Source organism: Sorex araneus, chromosome 1 (genome assembly GCF_027595985.1).
Source record: "Sorex araneus isolate mSorAra2 chromosome 1, mSorAra2.pri, whole genome shotgun sequence".
NCBI classification, from domain to species: Eukaryota; Metazoa; Chordata; class Mammalia; order Eulipotyphla; family Soricidae; genus Sorex; species Sorex araneus.
This window is the reverse complement of record NC_073302.1, coordinates 139,729,734-139,753,229: the sequence shown is the minus strand read 5'-3', so window position 1 is coordinate 139,753,229 and position 23,496 is coordinate 139,729,734. Positions and strand designations below refer to the sequence as shown.

At 39.4% G+C, this 23,496-nt stretch overlaps 1 protein-coding gene across 3 annotated transcripts in view; it reads left to right on the top strand.

Annotated features, from left to right (window-relative positions):
• PDE4D (phosphodiesterase 4D) overlaps positions 1 to 23,496 on the top strand; it is a 764,958-nt gene that overhangs the window by 548,153 nt on the left and 193,309 nt on the right. For all 3 annotated transcript variants that reach the window (XM_004608453.2, XM_004608458.3, XM_004608457.2), the window contains exons 3-5: positions 3,652 to 3,688; positions 11,692 to 11,765; positions 18,979 to 19,028. In XM_004608453.2, coding sequence (XP_004608510.1) covers positions 3,652 to 3,688; positions 11,692 to 11,765; positions 18,979 to 19,028 — 161 coding nt within the window. The remainder of the gene's footprint in view (positions 1 to 3,651; positions 3,689 to 11,691; positions 11,766 to 18,978; positions 19,029 to 23,496) is intronic.

Sequence of the window (23,496 nt, the reverse complement as noted above, 5' to 3'; positions counted from 1 at the left end):
CTAGCTAGAGAGTAACGCAAAGATAATGCAGTCAGTACAAGAGAAGATTCAGAAGATCTCAACCTATGGCTCTTCTTCAAAGTGTCAGTGTATATAATCCTTTGTCATGATGAAATTTGCAATGTAAATTACAGAGCCAGTAGGTAATGTGTGGCCAATGATGCTTTCATTATCATAGGACTAGTGGTTTTTGCTCAATTAAGTGTAAACTTTCTTCCAATTAAGTGCAGTTTTCCCCCTTCTGGTTTGGTGAAAATAAAACACGAAAAGGTAGTTTCCAGAATGTTTGAACACAATTAAAACAAGTTTGAACACAGTTAAAACAAGCTAGTTCACAAAAATTTGTTCAGGGACTGCTGTTGGTTGAATTTCGTTTTTAAGATGACACAGGACTTTTCCGCATCTTACTCTGATTGTTAGTTTGTGGATTTCTCTTTCAGTTCCTTGCTAAGATTTCTGACTTTTTATTCCAGAAAGAATAGGACTACAAAATAATGAATGCTGTAATAACTAGCATTCCATTACTGTGTAAAATAACTATGATGCTGCCTAAGGGAAAGGATGGCAGAAGTATCCTGACATAGTTCTTGACTACTGTGATTCCTCCTTGAAAATACAGGAAATTCATTGCTTTAGACTTTGTAATTCTCACCCCCCACACCCCCTGCCTCGCCTTTAGTAGCTGGCTCAAGGATCTCTAGTCCTTTTGTGTGTGTGTGGGGGGGGGGAGGAGGCATGTTGGTAGGGGTTCCCCAGAACTGGTTTGGGCAACTCTTCATACATGGTTAATAGGGGCGGTTCTGAGGCCACAGAATCTCCTGCCATAACACTAGACAGTGACCAAGAAACTGAGTTCCCGTGGAACCACCAGTGTCTCCTGTCAGTTCTAGACGTTTCTGGTCTTGTTTTCTGCTGTGGCTATTGCCTGGGTACCTTCTCAGCACTCGCCTGCATACTAGTGTATGTAATATGTACAATACCAAAAATAACTTTTTTTATTTTGCTTTTTGGGTCACACCCGGTGATGCTCAGGGGTTATTCTTGGCTCTGCACTCAGGAATTACTCCTGGCGGTGCTCAGGGGACCATATGGGATGCTGGGGATCCAATCCGGGTCGGCCGCGTGCAAGGCAAACACCCTACCCGCTGTTCTATCACTCCAGCACCCCCCAAAATAACTTATTTTCTAAAGGCACTCCCCCCACCCTCACTCTCTCCTTGAAAAGGTGTTTTTTTTTTCATATGAGACATTGGGATTTACAATATTGTTAATGACAGGGTTTCAGTATACAGTGCCCCAACAGCGGAGAGTCTACTTCCCTCCTTCATTGTCTCAAGGTACCCTCCTTACCATCCCCTGCCCCACCACTGGTAAGCTCAGTTTTCCCTTGGTAAACTCAGTTCTTTAGGCCAGTACCCAGGTTATGTAGTCTTTGACCACTTGTTTTTACCAACTATATTCCTTGTATGCCACATATGAGGGAGATTCCTCCTCCTTCTGACATCACATACGAATACCCTCCAATTCCATTGCATTATTTAATTTTTCTCTCATAGCCGAGTACTATTCCATTATATGTAGGTTCCATAATTTCTTTATCCAGTCATGTGTTCTTAGACATATGGGTTGTTTCCAGTTAGTGGCTATTGTGACTAGTGTCAGAATTGTTTTCTACTAGACTTCCTTTTTCTGGTGTGTGCATTTATTGAGTTCGTTAAGCTCACACATAACTTAAGTCAAATTGTATTTAGAAAAATAATTTTTTGTGGATGTTAGTTATCAGATCTGATTTTAATTATTAGAATCAAATTGTAAAATACAGTTCAAATACATGTTCATGTTATATTTTTTTGGGAGGAAGTCAAGGTGTTGGGCCACACGTAGCAGTGCTCAGGGGATATTCCTATGCTAACGAGTGATCTTTGAAAATGCTCAAGGTACTATTGTGGTGCCAGGAATGGAACCAGGGTTGGTCCTTTACAAGGCATGTACTGTCTCTCCAGCCCCATGTTATATTTATTTCCTTCCAAGCACATAATAAAATACATTTTATCTTCATTTTTGCTGTTATTTGTGATAGTGCACTGTACATAAATACAGTGCATACATCTTTTGGAGTGCTTAGGAATAGTGCCTTTTATTAATGAATATTGTTACACTGTATTCAACCAAAAAAAAGAATTAAAAGTTTTAATGAGCTTTTAGAACATAACTCAGTTTAAAGTGAAATCCAGTATAATCCATATAAAAATTGGAGAACTTTTTTTTAGGAGTTAATTTCAAATTCTGAAATGATGTGTCAGGTCAGGATGACTTAGTTCATAACTAAGAAAATAAACTTTGCAGCCAGGCCATTCGAAAGCATCACATGGAAGAAAAGACAGCATCTTTGGAAATGATCTACATTCATCTGGCTTTCAATTTGGTTATCTGAATGATCTCGACACAGAACAGGTGCCCTTGAAAATTGAGTTTCTGAAATGAAGAGGCAGGAGAGTTACACACATTTTCTTTCAAGTGCATTCTGACCTTTCTCTGCTTTTTATTTTCCACACTTTGGATTTCAAGATCTCTGCATAATTTGCCGGTGACTGTAACAACGGGCCTAATTATTGGTAACAATCCGCTTACTAACGTCACGCACGCCATGCTTGGGCTGCAGCATATTTTACGAGTGTTGTTTTAGGTCACTCCCATCCTCGCAGAATTGTTCATGAGTGAATGGTTCACTTGCAGTGCTCTCCGTTAGGGTCATGTCCAGGAAGGGGCTTCGTTTTGTTTTGGTTTTCTTTTCCGCTTTTTTTTTTTTTTGGTTTGTTGTTTTGTTTTGTTCTCTTTGGGTGAGGATAATTACATTCGCTTTTCATTAAAGCACTTCGACTAGCTAGACCAACAATCACCCCATGGAGAGTTTGAAAATCCTTCTCACATATCATGCATGCCAAGAAATGCCACGCGAGAGCCCTGGATCCAGGTTTCTTCCTTCCCTCCAAGTAGAATATTGCACAACTTGCCTTGCCTTTCCCTGTTCCTCCGAGTCACTCCTGCTGACACCTTGCTCCTGCATCCCCCGGCATGCTGTAGCTGAGGTTGCTGCAGCAACAGCACACACGGGGGAACATTCCCCCCGTAACTACAGCGGCTGGGACGTGAGTCAGTTGAAAGTTTCACTGGGTTTTTATTAGTCTATGATGCAGTCCCAAGCCATCTACAGTTCCTAACCCGTCCAAAACTCACACAGGATGATGCAGTACACTCAATGTTCCTCACCTTCAGCCGTGCAGATGATCCAGGAGCCTCTCTCCAAAGCCACCGCACTTGCTGCCTCCTTCCAGGGTCAGAGACTAAGAGTAACACTTGGGTCCCACCGCTGAGACTCCATTCCTAACCTTGCATGTCCTGGCTGTTAAATAAGCAGCAGTGACTTGTGTGATGATCAAGAAGTTTCTGACTTATCCAGTGAATGGCTAAGATCCCAGAAGACAAATTTTCATGCCAGCAGCTGGGAAGAACATGTGCTGAAGAATATGGATGGAATTACTGTAATTCTCCATGGAAATTTATGAGAGTAGAAATTGATATTTGATATTGATCAATCATGGCCACCGAGTTGTTTGTAACATCTAACACGGGATTTGGTTTCTTTTTCAGACATGGAGATGACTTGATTGTGACTCCGTTTGCTCAGGTAAGCTCAGTTTGGTGAGTGAGTGGGTTTCTCGGGGGTGTGAAAATTCACTGTGGGGAAATATTTCTTGTTCTTAATTTCATTTTAAAGTAAACACAATCTATAATATAGAATTTGGGCTGCATTCAAGTCATTTAAAGACCTTGCTGGAGAATATGGTCTAAGCAGATTGGTATGTTTCCTATAAACTCATTGATCCAAAGAGGATCTTTGCTTCAAGTTGCAAATTACTTAAGTGACATATTTAAATGGCACCATATTTCCTAACTTGACATAAGTATTAGAAACAGAAAGATCCATTACAGTTTAAATTACATTTAGTATAATTGACTATAAATGATCAGTGCATGCAATTCAATATTCCAATTCAACCTGGTGTTTTATTTACTCTTGTTCTTTATACAAAAATTTGATTGAGTGACGTTTGTTTGTGCCCTTTGATTATACAATCTCAAAAATACTTTAAACACATGGAAAAAATGCTAGAAAGCAATACAAGAACCTACAAATTTTAGAATAAATATGTGTATATATACACATGTAACCGATATTCTTCACAGCGACCTATACTTCACGACCCTAGATAGCTACATATTAAAAAAACCGAAAAAGATTTTATCCCAGGTCTTACTCTTGACTAGGGAGTTGAAAAAATCTGGGTGAGATCTAAGCACCTACTTTTTGTAAAGGCCTCATTTTTTTTCACGAAAAGTTGAAAGCAATCTTGACAGACTAGGGATAAATGAGATAAAAACTAACTTAACCTGATATATGATACAGCTTAAACTCAATACTAATTGCTCAAGTTAGATATTGGAATACAAGTCATCCGAGGAGACTATAAAAATCGTGATTAGTACCATATCAAAAGTACCTCTAGCAAATTGGGCAGCCCATTCAAGTTTTCTGAGACTTCTTTTTAACGACTAATGAAATTGTGTGACATATCTGGGTAAAGACAGTTTTCAGTTCAGAGCCAACTCTTATTATTAAGTCACCTACCTTAGGCAAGTCCCTGAAATTTTCCTCTTCTCTGTTCAAGAAAGTTCCAAGAGAACCTACCTCACAGGGTACAATGCTAAGCTCATAAAGTACTCAGCAAACTTCTAGAAAATAAAATAATGAATTATAAGATTCTTGATCATGAGCCAGAGGGATAGTATAGGAGATAAAGCCTTGTATGTGGCCCTACTCTGGTTCTATCTGAGCACCAGGTGTCACTCTTGAGCACAAAGCCAGGAATAGCCCCCAAGTACTATCAAGTGTGACCCCAAATTCCCCCACTTACTCCCTCTTTCCACACAGTATTTTTGTCATCGGTAGAGGACATCTATTTCATCTCAAAATTTTCATTATACAAAAATATTTTTTTAAATGCACGTGCATTATTTGGAAAGTAAGACTATGTATCATTCTTCCATTCTTTCACTTTATCTAAATTTTGTAATTTCTATAAACCAAAATTTTAATTAATTCATAAATAACATGATAATTACTTTAATTAATGCATTCAATTAAAATATAAAATCATCATTTAGCTTTTAGAAGGGTAATATCTTCTTTACTTAAGAGTTTGCACTATGGTAAAAAAAATTTCCCCTGTATGATTTGATCATATTTGTAAAAGCAAAATTTTATAAAGCAAAGGATTTTTAATTAGAATTAAAAATCTATAGCTTAGTTTTCGTCTTTGGTTTGGGGACCACTCCCACCGAATGCTCAGGAGCTATTTTCAGCTTAGTGCTCAGGAATCTGTCCCGGCTGCCGAGGGGACCATGTGGTGCCAGGAGTGGACTCCAGGCTTTCTGAGTGCAAATTAAGTACCCAGCCCGATGGGCTATTTCTTTAACTGCCATAATCTTATTCCTAAATTCTGAGGTATAAGTGAATGGATGAAAATCAAGGGAAACTGAATCACCATCACTAAATGTAGACAGTCATTCCAACTTGAATTTATTAGGGTGGTGTCTCTTGATTCTTACTAAAACTTCTAGACATGTTGATGATAAAAACATATAAATATATAGTAAAAAAATGAAAATACATGATTCTGTATGTCATACCTTATCTTATTAAAAGTACCATTCATTAGTCTGACAGTGTTTAAGGTATATTTATAAAAATTAAAAAGAACATACAGGGCTGGAGCAATAGCACAGTGGGTAGGGCGTTTGCCTTGCACGCGGCCAACCCTGGTTCAATTCCCAGCATCCCATATGGTCCCCTAGCACCGCCAGGAGTAATTCCTGAGTGCAAATCCAGGAGTAACCCCTGTGCATGGCCCGGTGTGACCCCCTCCCCAAAAAAAAACATATATATGTTTATAAAATGTCAATTGACGTTTTAACGATGTTGAATAAATGTATTACATCTTTGAATTGGAATTTTGAATATAAATCAATTCTTTTAAATGTGGTATATCTGATACCTGAAAATAATCACGGTATCACTGTCATCCCGTTGCTCATTGATTTGCTTGAGCACCAGTAATGTCTCCATTGTGAGACTTGTTGTTACTGTTTTTGGCATATCAAGTATGCCATAGGTAACTTGCCAGGTTCTACCATGCAGATGAGATGCTCTCCGTAGCTTGCCAGGCTCTCCAAGAGGGACAGAGGAATCAAACCCGGGTCAGCCGCATGCAATTCGAACACCCTACCCGCTGCGCTGTTGCTCCAGCTCCTTGAAAATAATCTTGTTCTATATTTTAAAAATTTCTTAGAATTAACGTAATGATTTTTTAAAAGATAGTCATTATCTCAGAGATTGTAGATTTTTTTTTCCCCAATGGCTCTTCCACAGTTTTCACTAATGGCCTTTTAACTCTAGGGTATATGATCTAGAAAGCTATACTAGAATTTGGAAAATATCAAAGCCTGTTAAACCTTGAACTGTTTCACCACAGATGATAAAGGATCATGGCTTTATGCTGGGGAAGCCAGTAAGTAAAGAGGTGGTGGCAGCTTCCTAAGCCCTATATATGCAAAAAAGCTCATTTGTGGACCTAAGTGCATTTAGTGCCTCAAATGTTTAATCCAAGTCACAGCATTTAATATTTAATAGCAGTATTATAATGCAAAAATAGAAAATGCTTGTGTCACTTAAAGGGTACTGGCCTTTCTTGATTTAACATAACGTTGCTTTGTTAGATAACTGCATCTAACGATGCTGGGCTGAAGCTCTTGATTTCAGATGTTGCTGATGGAAATGTCCAGTTAATACTCAGTAGGTCAACGATTCTGCCCTTTCCCTTGCATGTTTTGGGATTGGAATTTCCAATAAAGAAATAAATTCTTCTGTGAAAAGACCCTACTGTTTCAATTTTTTTTGCATAAAAAGTTTAGAGAAGAAATATTTTTAAAGGGAGAAACTTTGTAATGATTCCAAAGCCCCAAAAAACTACTCTTGACAAATTCCCTTGGGTTTATTTTTCTTTGTATATTTTTCCCATGATTCTTAAAATTTGCCCTCTTGGTTTCTAATGTAGTCAGAGGCCTTCTCCACATTACTTTTTGAGTGAGCACTTCTCCGCCAAGTGAAAAGATCACTCCCTACCTCCCCCAGTCTTGCTTTCCTGTGGAGCTTAAAGAATAAAATCCTCAGAATTAAAGAGAATTTAGGAATTCATATAAGGATATATTTTTTCCTTTGAGGAACAGAGGTAAGACCTAAAACATCTTGAATAGTGGTATTCTTCAAACGAGATCCTTGAGTACCCCTCCAAATTATAATGGAATGTCTCAAAAATTGCCAAGGGTCAAAATTTTACTGGTGATTAGCCTATTCTCTTTTCTCCTTATGATTTCTTCCTTAAGTTTTCCCCTATAGACTCAAAATCCTCTTGATTTCCAAAAAGTGACTGCTTTAAATATTTGATTTACTTAAATAATGTAGTTTTCTCCTAGTTTATGCAGAAATATTTTTATTTGGGTAATTCCTTAGGCACACAGGTGAAGTGCACAAAGGAATCTCTTTACTCCGCCTTATCAGCCATTTGGTCTATTTTCCTCAACATACAGTAATCAGTTGGCCATTTTTCTTGGGGATAAAAAAACACCAAGGAAGGAAGCACAGTTGGGATGAAATTAAGCCCTATTAATTACAACATGATAACCTTGTAAAACTCCCAGTGTGATGTGTTAAAATAAGTAGAATCTCTTATGAAGGAAAACATAGAGAATATCTAGATATTATCTTACATCCCCAGGAAAACCTTCGTGTCATTCAGACTAAGGATATGTGCCTGGTGTTAAAATACAGGGTGGGAACAACCAAGTCATCTTACCTCTTCTTCTAACAAATACGAAGTATCTGGGATAATTTGGCAGGGGGTGGGGGTGGGATAGTGATATAATAGCTAATAACTAATAACTCTATTGATGATAACGGAACATTGTCCTTCCTCGAGTGTCCCAGCATCATCCATCCTGTGGCCTCATCATAGCACAGCTTGCTGAATATGCCCTATTCTTCTTGCCAGATAATAAAGGAAAATAATCATTGCATTTCCATTCCCTCTCAGTTTCCTTCCTTCTAGCTTAATGTAAGCAACAGGTAGCATCTTGTAGAAATCTAAGATCTTGCTATATTGAATTTTAGAAAACGTTGATAATAAAATTTTGTAGAATAAAAAAGAACAATTTTTATATTTAAATAAATCATTTGCGAATAGAATTTCTTTTCTAACAAAATGACCTATTTTTTTAAATATTTAAAACTTAGCTTCTTTATTTTTTCTAGAAGTTAAAACCAGACATTTTTTTACCCTTCATCCTAGGCCAGTGACAACTCATTGTATTGTATTGCCCTCTAGTGGCTAATAGCAAAAGTACACTTGCCTTTAGGATGAAAACCATGATATTTAAAATCATTTCTTTTGTTACTTTCTAAGCAGAGGTCTTTAACAATAAAGCTATTGCCTCAGCTGGTTTTTTTCTTCAAAAAAATACAGGTTTCCAAATTTTTCTAAAAATAATTGAAAGATCATGCAGTTACTTTAGGTTATTATGTTCAGTTGTCTAACATTTTAAACAACTTTCTACCAGTTCTAGTGAACATTATGGTTAATGTTTAGAAAAACCTAATAAAGTCTGAGATTTTTGTGAGCAAATAACATTAAAACCCTCTCATGGGCTAGACCATGTGCAAAAATTTTACATATCACTATCTTAATTTCTTTCTTAATTTTTTTTAAATCATTCCCAGATATTTATTTTTTACCTAATTAAATTTTTGTATGGAGGCACAAAAGAGGAAAATAATACTGAACTTTAATCATTTAATCATTGAGCTGTGTGAAAGAAGACTTCATAGACTATTTTTGGTTAACCAGTATTAAGTAGAGAAAAATTATAAGAGCATTAACAATCTGATTATAGCTCGTTGTGTTGAACTCAAGGAGAGTAAGAGATACAGTTGAACTCAGGGACTTAAACCAAACTTTTTCCAGCTCTCCCCAAGCCTCAGTAGCAGATATCTCAGTATCCAGCAATGCAAGTGAGCTTAACAGATGAAACACCAGAACAAACATTCACTTTAGCATTTTTTTTTATAGTGGGGGCAAAGCCTTATTAGAGAAAAGCAGCTGACATATATCTTTAAAAAACTAACATTTCCTTTCAAGTTTCATGTACTCTGTATTACATGCGGCACTATTTCTGTTCAGAATAAAATAGGATTTTGAGTGTGCAATTTTGCCTGGGAAAAGGACCGCATGCCGTGCAACGGTCTTACTTAAAATCCTTCTTTCATGTCTTTGATATTTTACTTTTGAAGCATAAATTAAGCCTGCCTGATTTAATGACAGTGGGTCATTTATCTGGTTTATTTCTGCATCATTCAAGATTTCGTGCCTAATGAAAGACCTCATGTCTGATGTCAGCAGTTGGCTATTTGAATACTCTGTCATAGACAGTGTGACCTTTCAGTGCTGTGAGTTGTTTATATGTGATAATGAGCCAGCTTTTTCCAGTGGCTGAATTAATCATGGTTGGCACCTTGGGCGGCACCATTAACTCCTTCCGAGGGTGATGCTGTAGCTCACTATTCCAGAGCATAAACAGCTCCCAGGAACATGAAAGAATTTATGCCAGTTTTAAAAGATGTGTGAGACATTCTTTAGAAAAACATTTAGACTGATGTTAGTCTAGGTCAGTGCTGGGTGAAAAAAAAATCCAAAAACAGCCCTGGAATCCTCCGAGCAGTGAAATGATATGTCCCGTACCTCCTTATTTTCAGTGATAGACATTGAGTAAATCCCCTATGATCGTGCCAGAGCATTAATCAAATGTTAGGCTGCCTTCATGAGTGAGGATGCCACTGCTCTCTGTTTGCCAGGCACTGTTCCTGGGGTCATTCCACACCACCTTCACAACAACCTTATGAGGTGTGTAGCCCAATATTACAGATGAGGAAACGGAACGTATTACAAGAAAGTGTATTTTATGACTATAGTTGAACACTGAATATAAGCAGTGTTCAACTGAGAGCAGACAGAGTCAGGTAGCATGGCATGTTATCTAGCCACCCAACAGGATATTTGAAACCTGTGCTTAGAGAACATTCTGGTTACCTTGTCTAGTTGAAGTACTGGAGCCATAGTATAACTAGTAGGGCACTTGCTGTGCATGCCGCTGACCGGGTTCAATCCCTGACATTCCATGTGGTCCCCTAAACTCACCAGGAGTGATCCCTGAGTGCAGAGCCAGGAGTAAGCCTTAAGCACTGCCAGATGTGTTTGAGTTCTCACCCAGATTACCTGTCGTCTCACTCACATTTTTTTTTTTTTTTGCTTTTTGGGTCACACCTGGCGGTGCACAGGGGTTACTCCTGGCTCTGCACTCAGGAATCACTCCCTGTCGTTGCTCAGGGGACCATAATGGATGCTGGGAATCGAACCCGGGTCGGCCGCGTGCAAGGCAAACGCCCTACCCGCTGTGCTATCGCTCCAGCCCCTCTCACTCACATTTTTAAGAAAGAAAGAAAAAAAGTATGGGTGCTGGAGCGATAGCATAGCGAGTAGGGTGTTTGTCTTGCACGAGGCTGACCCGGGTTCGATTCCCAGTATCCCATATGATCCGCTGAGCACTGCCAGGAATTATTCCTGAGTACAAAGCCAGGAGTAACCTCTGTGCATCGCTGAGTAACCCAGAAAGCCTTCCCCCCAAAAAATATAAAGAAAGAAGTATGGGGCACAGAGAAGGGAAAAGCGTGCTTGAAAGCGTTCTCCTCCACTCTTAGTCCTTGTTATTTCAATAATTTCCACTTGAATTAGAAAAGGAAGACTACCGGACATAATAAGAAGGGTAAAGATATTGGTTCTGTCATGGCATATACGTGGATATGATGAGCCGGTGTCTTCCTATGTTTTGTTATTTTTTTGACTGAGTATTCCGTAGGTCAAACACTGTGTACATGCGAGGCTCGACTACTGTATGTGAGAAATGCATCATGAGAACCTTGTAATGCATGAAATTGGAAAAACTTAATGAAAAAAAATTACTATTTACTTGAGAGAGTAGTAAAAGACAAAAAACAAAACAAAACAAAACAAAAACAGGTTATTTACTTTGCTGACTCTGAAACTATGCAATTCTTGGTGAGTTTTCCAAGGGAATTTTGGGTAATATTTTTTAATTTTGTCCCTACAGTGAGCCTTTGTTGATATTCTATATTGTATGATTTTAGATTTGCATTTTATACAGCACAATATGTATATTTCCCAATATATTATTTTAGTTGCTAAAAAAATCCATGAATACTGTAGAAATGTTTGCACTATTAACCATAGTCAGATTGTAAGAAAAAAATCCTTACAGTTTAGTCTCTCTGAAATTCAAATGAATGCATGGAACTTTGCTAAGAGATTCTGTAGAGGTATCTGAATCTGTTACAAGCAATATCAAAGTTTCACTTAGCAAATTTTTTAGTGTCACCAAACCATTTTAAATTACATTAAGTATGGCCCTACCTCAAGAAGTTTAAAGAATTCTTATTTGTTGTAGGTCTTGGCCAGTCTTCGAACTGTAAGAAACAACTTTGCTGCATTAACAAATTTGCAAGACCGGGCACCAAGCAAGTAAGTTATCTATTTTTTCACTCCTTGAACATTGCTACGTTATTTCTCAATTTGAATGAACTCAGGCAATATATTATATTTCTCTGAACTATTGCTATGCTATCTGGCCATTTACACTAAGTCATATGATGTCCCGTTAATTTTCTATAAATACTTTGTAGGGATGATTCTACTATCAGAAATGAAATAGTATGACAAATAAATATGGTGATCCCATCTGTCAGAAATCATTTGGCATAATCATTCCCTTGCTCAGTTATTTATGCTCAGCGTAACTTTATAGTTTTGACTGACTCCATAAATTAGCCACGGCAAATAATCTCATCAAGCCTTAAAGTCAACCCAAAGTCATCCTCCCTGTATGAAGATAACACTAACTTTGAGGAGCAGCAGCTCAGAGAGATGGTCTTGGATTTTCCTGATATTTTCACTTTAACATCTGAAGCATAATGAAGCAATTAATAAGCTTTTGTTATGTGTGGTAACAAAGGAAACACTTGAAAACAAAGGAGAAATTATTAAAATTTGGGAGTTCGGTAAAGGTGAAAAATCAAAATTCTCCAAGATTAAATGAAAACCTGTTAGCCATCAAAAATACATTATATTGACAACTTAGTATGAATAGTGAGTAAAATATTATTACTGAAATATGAACTCTAGGGGCCAGCCGGAGTGATAGTACAGAAGATAAGTTAATTACCTTGTACACAGCCAACCCAGGTTCAATGCCCAGCATCCTATCTGGTCCTCTGAGCACCACCAGGAGTAATTCCTAAGTGCAGAGCCAGGAGTAACCCCTAAATACCTTTGGGTATGCCTGCCCACCAAAAAAAGGGAACTTCAAAAAATCTCCAGGAGAAAACTACTAATTTCACGTTAAAATTAAGAGAATAGCAAACAGAAAAATTTAAAAAGAGAAAGTGAGTAGAGTATTTATTTGTAACAATATAACTTGTAATAATATAACTTGTAATAATAACTTGCCTAAGTTATTTATATTTATGTCTACAGATATAAAAATTTGTAGTAGTTACTAATTTTTAAAGGACCTAAAACATTTGAACTTTCTATTTCATAGAAATATAATTAAGTTCTGAAATTCACATTTTCCATGATTAAAAAACAGCAACACAACTTTGGCCGTGATAGCACACTTCCTGTAACAGAATATAGTCTTAGAAACTATATTCTCAGTATATTTGCTTACAACTCAAGTAATTGGAATGGAACCCAGAAACTTGAGTTAACTATCAAGTTTTCCACATGATGAATTTTTACAGTCTGCACCTTCAGCCTGTAAGATCCCACCTTACATTCTCATAGACTGGGCTAACTTTAAGTTCTATTTTGGTCCCGGCTTTGATATAATTTGTATTGGAACATTGTCTGTAACAAAATACACATCACAGCCCCATACAGATATTGTACCTTTCCATTTTGGTCTTACTGCATCTTTTACTTGCATGCCTTTCCCAGCCCATGTCTCCGTGCCAATTTGTTTGTTTGGGTGCCTCTTGAGAATATCAGTGCCCAGTATGTCTGGCACCCAGCATGATACCCAGGACAGAGCAGTGCCTCTGGACTCTGTTTCGGACTGGAAGTCGCCACGTAGCTTATGAACCCGACGGGTTTGCTGACGTATTTGTTCATTACCAAACACGTCATCGGTGTTCCCTGCCAGTACTTATCACACCCATCTCAACAGCAACTTGGGGCTTTTTTTGTCATTTGGTAGCTCAGAGGTCTAATCAGATCCTCTCTGCAATGTCTCAGCCCTCAAGGAGAAATGGAGTGATTGGTGTTTCTCCCAAACATTATCAGTCTTAAATTTCATCCAGTGACTTGCAGTTTTTAAGGACAAATGAGAACGTTTATAGGTCCTTTTCTGCTTCTGTCAGACATGAACTGACTGTCTCAAGCCTGTGACTGGCAAACATTTGGTCAGGCAGGTGGAAAGGCATCACGCTGGTTTTTCTGATTCGAAAGGGATGACGGGAGGCACATTCTGTGCATGACAGAGGTTTCGACTGAGTTTCAGGGACAAACGGAATGGAAGAGAACAATGAAAGAAGGATAAGGAACCATAGCTTATGCCTGGATTTTACTACAACATAATGTCCTTCCTGCCCTTGCAGCTTTGTGCCTCGCTAATTAATTTGAACAAGATCAGCATCCTAGGGTGTCAGATTCCATGCACACACAGATAGATCCTGTTTGTATGCCGTGATTGAAGAGATGCTTTCATGCAGCCAACTCTTGTTCAGTTCTCAGCGCAACATGGCCTCTGCTCACAGACATGTGCAGCCCTGAAGGCCACCTAGCCCTGACACTACAAAGCCTGGGAAGCAGAATATTCTCCAACCCTCACTTTAAACTGCTGGCTCCAGTTGGCTGAAAATTGCCAGGAGGGGCCCTTTGGCCTTCCAAGCTCTGGTTGGGAGACTGACCCCACTAAATACAAATAAAGGAAAAGATTATGTAATTCTGGTTTATTACTTGGTGGCCCTAAGGTAACCACTTTTCTTGCTGGGCACTCATGCTTAGAAATGTCACTAGACTAGAGGGGCTGAAGAGATAGTACAGTGGGTAGAGCGTTTGCATGTAGCTGACCTAGGTTCAACCGCTGGAATCCCATAGAGCCCCCTTTGCACTGCCAGGAATAATTTCTGATTGTATAGCCAGGAGTAAACATGAACATCACTGTGTGTGGCCCAAAAACAAAACAAAAAAAAAAAAGAAAGAAAGAAAAGTCACCAGAACAATTCTTATTTTTAAGTTTTATACTTCTATTTAAAAACTTTTTTCAATTTTTTTTTTTTAGTGAATCACCATGAGGTACAGTTACAGACTTACAAACTGTCATGCTTGCATTTCAGTTATATAGTGGTCGAGTGCCCATCCCCCCACCAGTGCCCATTTTCCACCACCAATGGTCCCAGCATCTCTCCCACCACCCCACCCCATCCTCCCCCCACCCCACCCTGCCTCTGTGGCAGGGAATTCCCTTTTGCTCTCTCTCTCCTTTTGGGTGTTGTGGTTTGCAGTAGAGGTATTAAGTGGCCATCATGGTCGGTCTATAGTTTACTTTCAGCCCACATCTCCCATCCTGAGTGGGCCCTCCTAGCACCTTTTACTTGGTGGTCCCTTCTCTATCTGTGCTGCCTTTTTCCCCCAGCTTACAAGGCCAGCTTCTAAGCTGTGGAGTAATACTCCTGGTACTTATCTCTACTGTTCTTGTGTGTTAGTCTCCCATTTTGTTACTTTATATTCCACAGATGAGTGCAATCTTTCCATGTCTACCCCTCTTTCTGACTCATTTCACTTAACATGATACTTTCCATGTTGATCCACCTATATACAAATTTCATGACTTCATCTTTTCTAACAGCTGCATAGGATTCCATTGTGTAGATGTACCAAAGTTTCTTTTGAATCATTGTGAGATACCCAGTTATAAAGTTGTTCATGGATTTGGTTTTAGTCTTACAAAGTTCAAACACACATCACTTCACCAGTGTACACTTCCCACCTCCAGTGTCACCAGTTTCCCTTCCAGCCCTCCCCTCTAGCTTGTTCCTGTGGCAGGCACTTTTCTTTTCTCTCCCCACCTCTCTTTATCTCTCTGTCTCTGTGTGTATGTGTATATGTGTGTGTGTATTTGTCTGTCTCTGTCCCTCTCTCCTTGTACGCAAAGTGGTGTAGGGCGCCATTTTACAAGGTGGTTTACATCAGTGTTACTGAAAGGGTATTATGCATATCAACTAACCTCCTTTCAACACTCAATTCTTGTCCAGAGTGGTCATTTCCAACTATCATTGTCATAGTGGTCCCTTCTCTGTCCTACCCACCCCCCCCCACTTGAAGTCTTTAACCCATTTTTAATTTGACTTTTTTGCATGGTATCAGAAGGAGGTCTAAAGTATTTTGTTTCTTTGTTTTTTTGCATGTTGCTGACCAGTTTTCCCAGCACCACTTGTTGAGGAGGCTTTCCTTGCTCCACTTCATATATTTTTTTCTTCATTGAAGATAAACATGATATACCTGATATATTTTCAGGATATGCAACCCTATTCCATTGGTCTGAGAGCCTTTTTTCATTGGAATATTATGTTGTTTTAATTACTACCAGGTTGTAGTTTGAAGTTGAGGAAAGTGCTTCCCCCCCATCTTTTTTCCCCCAAGGATTGCTTTAGCTATTCAAGGGTGGGAGGTAGAAGGAGGGTTATTGTTTTATATGAATTTCAGGAGTGTTTAGTTCTTTGAAAAATGGCATTTGGATCCTTATAGGGACTGCACTGAGTCTGTACAGTGCTTTGGGGAGTATTGCCATTTGGGGGGGAGTATTGACATTAATTCTCCCAATCCATGAGCAAGGGATGTGTTTCCACTCCCTCATGTCCTCTTTTATTTATTAAATTAGTGTTTTGTAGTTTTCTTTGGTCTTTTACCTCTTTAGTTAGGCTAATTCCAGGGTATTTGATTTTTCTGAGTCATGATTGTGAATAGCATTGCTTTTTTTTAAATATCTCTTTCTTTTCTTTTATTATTTGTGTACAGGAAAACCATGGACTTTCATATATTAATTTTTAGCCTGCCACTTTACTATACAAGTCTGTTGTTTCTAGGACCTTTTATTGTAGAGTTTTTAGGATTTTCTAAGTACAGTATTAATGTCATCCTCAAATAATGAGCTCTTGATTCCTTCTATTCCTTTCTCAATGCCCTTAATATTTTTTTGTCTACTTGTGATGGTAAGTACTTTCAGTACTATATTGTGTAGACTTGGTGAGAACTAGAACATTTCTGAGCTCCTCTAAAGCCCTTTTACTGTTATTGCAAAGAGTTTGGGATTCCAGACCCTAGAATAGTGCTCAGCTACACCTTGCTGACTTAAGTAACCCACTATCTTTCATAACTCGTACCTTTTTTCACCCTTGAAATTTTTCTTTTTGTTGTTTTCAAGGTTTTGCCAGGGCTTACTCCTGGCTGTGTGCACAGAGATCACCCAAGTGGAGCTACGTGGACCCTATGGGGTGCCAGGGATTGAATCTCTGTCAGCCATGGGCAAGACAAACTGTTCTACCTGCTGCACTATCAGTCCTGCTTCTACTCTTAAGATTCTGGCTCATTACTAAATAGTTTATCCCTCTAAATAGTCATCAAGTACAATATGTTCCATTTTTTCTTCCTTGTTGAAATGCAAAGTTCTCAAGTGTCAGTTGTGACGTTGATAATAACAGGAGATAATAAATAAAAGATCGTAATCATGTAACATATTTCCAGACAAAACGGCTGTGCTTCTTGCATTTTCAATGCAAGTGAGTAAAAGAAATAACACAAAAGTTAATGGAATAATAAGTTCTCATAAAGATAATAACTATTCATATATAGACCAGACCTGTTTCAGAGTTGCACTATCAAATATTCATCTTTTTCTTTTATGAAGCATTAATCAGTTTCAAGCTTTTATCAGACAGAAATTTTATTTATGGGGGGATGGAGGAAGTGGTTTGGGCAGTGCTAGGGACTGCTCTAACTCTGCTTCATGCTCATTCCCAGCTGTTATCTTATCAGACCATACAGTTCTGGAGATTGAACCAGAGCTTGCAGATAAAATTTTAATATCAAACACATCAGTAAACTTAAAGGGAAGGAGCCTTGCCAAATGCCCACTGGCCCCAAAATAGTGAGAATTGACCAAATTTCATGCTGCCTTCCGCTTATACAATGCCCAGTTCTGCTCAAAGATTGGTCATCTCAGGAAGGCAGGTTTAAAGAGGGCTTTGCAGAGTCTGCTCTCCATACAGATGTGTGGCTGTGAGTCCAAATTCCACTGAAGTCATTGCAAATAAGACATCCTTGCAGAATGCCGACCCTAGAAGTGCATAACTTCAGTTCAGATCTCAGCATTCTTGCATTGAGCATAAGATTCAACATCTCAAGTGTTTCTTTCCTTTTTGGATAAAATGGAAGCATAGAAATGACCTGCCATATATTTTGTTGTGATAATTAAATGAGATAATTGATTCTAAGCACTTAAGTTAGCACAGTACCTGGTTTACTGTATTTATGAAGCATTTGCCAGTAATAGAGGTATTATTGAAATAAAAAATTTAAAATTTCCTAACATCCTTGGAGGTGTTACTTGTTGCAAGTTTGGGTTATGTTTTGGGTTTTCTTTTAGAGTATTATGGTTTCAAAAGATTCCAGTTGTTCACCAGAGTGATAATACAGCAACTAAGGAGTTTTACTTGCTCTGGCCAACCCGGGTTTGATCACTGGCATCCCATATGCCACCCCCCACCACAGAACATCACTTGGAATAATTCTTGAATGCAGAGCCAGTAGTAACACAAAAACCAAATAAATAAATGAGAAATTTCTAACTGTAACAACCATACAAAGTTATATTTTTTAAAATATTACAATGAATATTTTATAAATACTTTTCAATATTAATTTCAGATTTTATTGATCTACTTAGGCCAACCTCTGTAGGAAATGTCATTGAGTGCAGTTTTTCAACCCCTTTCATCAGAGGGTTTACAATCATCCTATGGAGCTTGACAAACAACTGAAAAAGTAGACAATGTAGGATAGAGTCTATTTAAGTGCCTTTATAGTATTTCTAAAGTTTCTACAACACCTGTTTGGAGAACTAATTAATAAACCTCTCAAATACATAAATCAAAGTGTTTCTCAAATGAAGAAATGGTAAATAAAAATTTTATATCTTCTATAATGTGGTTTATTTTATAAGAAATCATTCACTTCTGATAATTCATAGATAATTTTTTGACAGCATTAGGAAAATCCGTTGTACATTGATGACTTTTTAAAACCATTAACTATGTATTTGCTCAGAGTCCTGGCTAGTTGAATATTATCAATAAATAAGAATGTCTGTCAACTCTCTGGCTTTTATATCCATGTGATTTTATCCCCTGAATCTAAAAATCCCATTAAATCAGGAAGAGATTTAACAGGGTGTGTTTGTTTTGACTTGAGTGATCTGAGATGTGTACAATAAGGAACTTAGCTGGCTTACTCTGAAAGAACTCTTCCCATGCATTTCAGATCATTATTATCCCATGCATTAAAGAACTTACTGCTTTAATTTTGAATGACATGTCTGAAGTAACTCAAATATTTTTCAACTCAACAAGCACCACCAGTTGACTGCTTTGTGTCTGTTTTTCTTTTTCTTTGTCAGACGATCACCCATGTGCAACCAACCATCCATCAACAAAGCCACCATAACAGGTAAGAAAACTCTGCGAGCTTATTCTTTGTTGACGAAACCATATTTTCTAAGATTTGCATTACATTTTTTCATTGATCATACAAGGTGTTCATTTAAATTATTTCTTGGAGAATCTTTACATTAGTACCTCTTTTGTAGGCGGGGCAGGACACCGCTCTCGCAGTGGTGTGTGGAAACCTGCCAGTACTGCTTGGCCCATCAGTGTGGGCCTGACAGTTTGAGGTGGAGCCTGTGGAAATAGTGTAACTCAAGCTCTTGGGTGCATGGGGGGGGTAGTACCAGGCCACCCTGAGGGTCTCTGGGAGACCCTATTGTGTGAGAAATAAACTCAGGGCTATATGCACACAGCTTCAATCTTTTGAGCTCTCTCTCTCTCTCTCTCTCTGCTAATGTATCATTTTTAAAAACCTTTTAAATGTATATGTCCCCGCTGTGTGTAATGTTGTTCTGGGTATTTGTATTTTGGAAGATAGCAATACCTTCAAAATATTGACAATGGTTCTTTCATGCTACTGATATCAGCAGGATGCTAATAGGTTTAATGAAAATGAAGGCAAAAATAAAAGACACCTTATTGGGGTATCAATATCCTAGTTATATGTAGGAATAATTATAATTCTAGTACTCCCGATTTATAACGAGAGTTGAGAATATATTTCATTTAGTAGGGGGAGGGAACAGGTATTTTTACCCGTATTAAAGAGAAATTCAATAAGATCAAAAGAAGTGATGTTCAAGAAAAGAAATGGGAGGAAAGATGTCAAGGTCAGGAAAATAAAATTACCCCAATTTCTATTATATGTTTTAGAAAGGAAATTGACCTGAACTGAACCAAACTGAACCAAAAACAGAACAAGTGATCTCATTTTTCTAAACCTGAAACCGAACTTACTTAATCATATCTTGAAATCCCAGTTGGTTTATTAAAATAATTGTCTGGAAAAGAAAGTCTGTATTTTCTAAAATTATTACCAGAAGAAAATGAACATTTTCTCCAAACGAGACCATGCATCATTTGATTCAAGTATCTTCCCTGAGCTCCTCAATCATGACATGCTGAGAAGCTCGATTTGAGACTTTAGTGAGCATGATTTGCTCGAGACATAAGTTCAGGTCTAGTCTGCACTTTCCAACTAGTCTCCTTTCTGAGAACCTCTCTGGAACAGTGGTTGGTGTTGTTCCTCTGTCCTCAAGGTGTTTGGAATGGACTTGTGTTGCCATAAATATTCAACTACTGGTTCTCTTTTTCATTTTATCTTTCAAGACTGGTGGTGTCAGTCAGCTGTTACTTCCCAGTATATGTTTGCTTCACCAGTTTTCTTCTTGACAGTGATGGAGAGAGGAACAAGGCCAGATTTTTATTAATTTCACTGTATTACTTTTCTGATTCAGGACAACTTGTGAGGCTGAAGGGAGTCTAGAGAGATAATTCTGAAGACTTGTAGTCCACAGACCCCTTTCCGAAGACACCGTCTTTTCTTTTTGTTCTCACTGGTCATTAGCGCACTGACCTGGGCCGGATGAGAGGAGTGGAAAAACATTTTGAAAAGGGCAGAGGAAGAAGGGGGATTAAGACAAACGTTTATGTAACCAGGAAAAATGACCCAGGAAAGACGGGAAATCTGGTGACACCCTGTTTACCCACAGAGATGCTAAAATAGCTCGAGTGACACAAAGCAGAGCCCCTTGAATAAATCACAGAGAAAGTGTAAGGAGGGAGTGGCATCAACAGTGCTCCCTGGGTTGGCCAGGGACATGAACCTCCCCTGAGCCCCAGGGGGACAGCTCCTTGGCTCTTGGTTGGATGCTGCCCTTTCTCCCTGCCTGGTAGGGGGGCCGTCTTCTTGCTGGGCGCAGAAAAGGTGCAGCTAAAAGTAGCAACTGAAGGACTGAAAAGAGCTGAAAGCCTCAGGGAAGGGAGAAGATCAAGTTTTGGGGTATGGGGGTGGGCGTTCTAATTTTTTTTCCTCTTCTGTACAATGGACTAGAGCAATAGCACAGTAGGTAGGGCGTTTGCCTTGCACGTGGCCGACCCGGGTTCGATTCGATTCCTCTGTCCCTCTCGGAGAGCCCGGCAAGCTACCGAGAGTATCTCGCTTGCACGGCAGAGCCTGGCAAGCTACCCGTGGCATATTCGATATGCCAAAAACAGTAACAACAAGTCTTACAATGGAGACGTTACTGGTGCCCGCTTGAGCAAATCGGTGAACAATGGGACAACAGTGCTACAGTGCTACTTTTCTTTGAAGGGGGTAGGGCAAGTATGTAGCGGTGATGGGTGCATTGGGTCATGCCCAGAGGTGCTTTAGAGATCATGTGGTGCCAGGGATAGAATCCAGAAACTTCGCATGTGCAAGGCTGTGCTCTACCACTTGAGCCACATCCACCCCCTCACTAATTTCAAATACTTTGTTAAAATAAGTTCTTTAAGTAACACAAGTCTTCTCCCAAAACCAAAATTTTTCGTAAGCAAGACTGCACTGAGATGGGATGTGCCCTTTGTAGCTATGCACTTGCCAGGCTATTTTGAGGGATGGATAAGCTGATTTTTGTGTGCACGAGATCAGGATACCATTCGAAACCTTGTCTTGAATACTGCTTTAAACACTAGATCTGACCCCTCTGAAGAGAGACAACCTCCTGCCAAACTTGCCTCTTACAAAAGCTAGAATCTGACACTAGTGTGAGCCAAATACAGTGTGTTTTGGTCCCCAAACCCTTTGTAGCTTGAGCCCACCCTATGAGCATCCTCCCAGAACAGCTGCAAGTGCCCATAGAGACTGCTGTGTCCGCTGTGTCCAAAAATGTGGAGGGCACCCTGTGGGCAGGGCAGCTGCCCCTCCTGCTGCTTTGAACCCAGCAGGGGTTTCTGAGTTGGCTAGCTGCACTCAGGGGGCACCTGCTCGATTGTGAACACCTGTGAGGCGCTCCAGAGAAGTGCCCAGAGATGCTTACATTGGGGCCCAGGAGGATCCAGAGGGGACGCTAAGCCTCGAACATGTGGAATCAAAGTCAGTATAGGCTCATTTTGTATCCATTGCCTCCTGACCTGAGGCCTAGGGACAGTGGGGCTTCAGAAATATCTCGGAAGGGAAACTAATGAACTGTTATTAACCGCCTGGTGCAGCTGTGTTTATCACAATGCACCACAGGAAATTAACTGACTGGAGAAGAAAAGTCTGTTTCCTTGCACAAGCAGAGCAAACCAAGAGCCAACTGGGGGTCAAGGAATGAGGCCAGCAACTGATGACTCAACTCCCGAGGGAGCCCAGCCAATACCTCTACAGCGGTCCTAGGAAGGGTGGGGAAAGGGAATCGGAGGAATCAGTGAAGCATCCCCTTAGGTGAGCTTGTGTTCAGTAGTCTAAGTAGCGCTTCCACAAGTGATCCATACCACTTTCTGCACTAGCCTTGGTTGGAGTTTGGGGGATGAAGGGATCTTTCTCTTTTCTGGCTTAAAGATGGTTGATTTTCCAGGCGTTCCCCTGAGGAATTTTTTAATGGGGCAGTTGGCCAATAAGTTAAGGAACCTCTGTCTAGAGGAAGAGAAAAAGAGCTCAGCTCCGGGGCTCCCTGGAGGATAATGGCAGAGATCTTCCCTGATGGATGTGCCTGCGACTGTGTTTCTGACTGAACCCATGTTCCCTCATGATAGCTGGACATAACTTTTGTCTACCTCTGTTTCCCCATGCAGTAAATGGCAATCCTATCTCTTGCAGTTATTACAAGTCAATGAGTTTGCGTGAGGGGTGCAGATAATGTGAGCTTCATAGAGTGAGCTCTCAGTACATCTTACTTATTTGGTTTTGTTTGGCCCCACTGCACATATCGAACTCGGTATGAGAGAAAGAATAAGCCAGAGAACTAAAAGAAGAGAGGTGGGGAGAGTGTGAGTGGAATGAAAAAGACACACATCATCACAATTTGATCTTTCAAGGGCATAACAGTAAATTTATCACTATAACTGTATCACTGTCATCCTGTTGTTCATCAATTTACTCAAGCAGGCACCAGTAACGTCTCCAGCCCTAAGATTTTAGCAGCCTCTCCTTACTTGTCTTTCCCAAGAATTGGAGGTTCTTTCAGGGTCAGTGGAATGAGACCTGTTATTGTTACTGTTTTGGGCATATAGAATACGCCACAGGGAGCTTGCCAGGCTCTGTCATTCAGGCAGGATACTCTCAGTAGCTTGCCAGGCTCTATGAGAGGTGTGTATATATAGTATATATATATACTATATATATAGTGTATATATATATACACACACACATACATATACATATACATATATATATTTCCCTTTGTGGTGATGTGTAATATGTTCACTCATGTATTCACCAGTAATATGTTCACTCATGTGTGAGGCTCAGCCAAGCATGTGGAAAGTGGCCTGAAGTTTGGCGACAGTTGGGTAGTGGACGTCGGCTGCCAAGGCTGGGTCCCTTGGGGTGGGGAGGGCTCTCAACC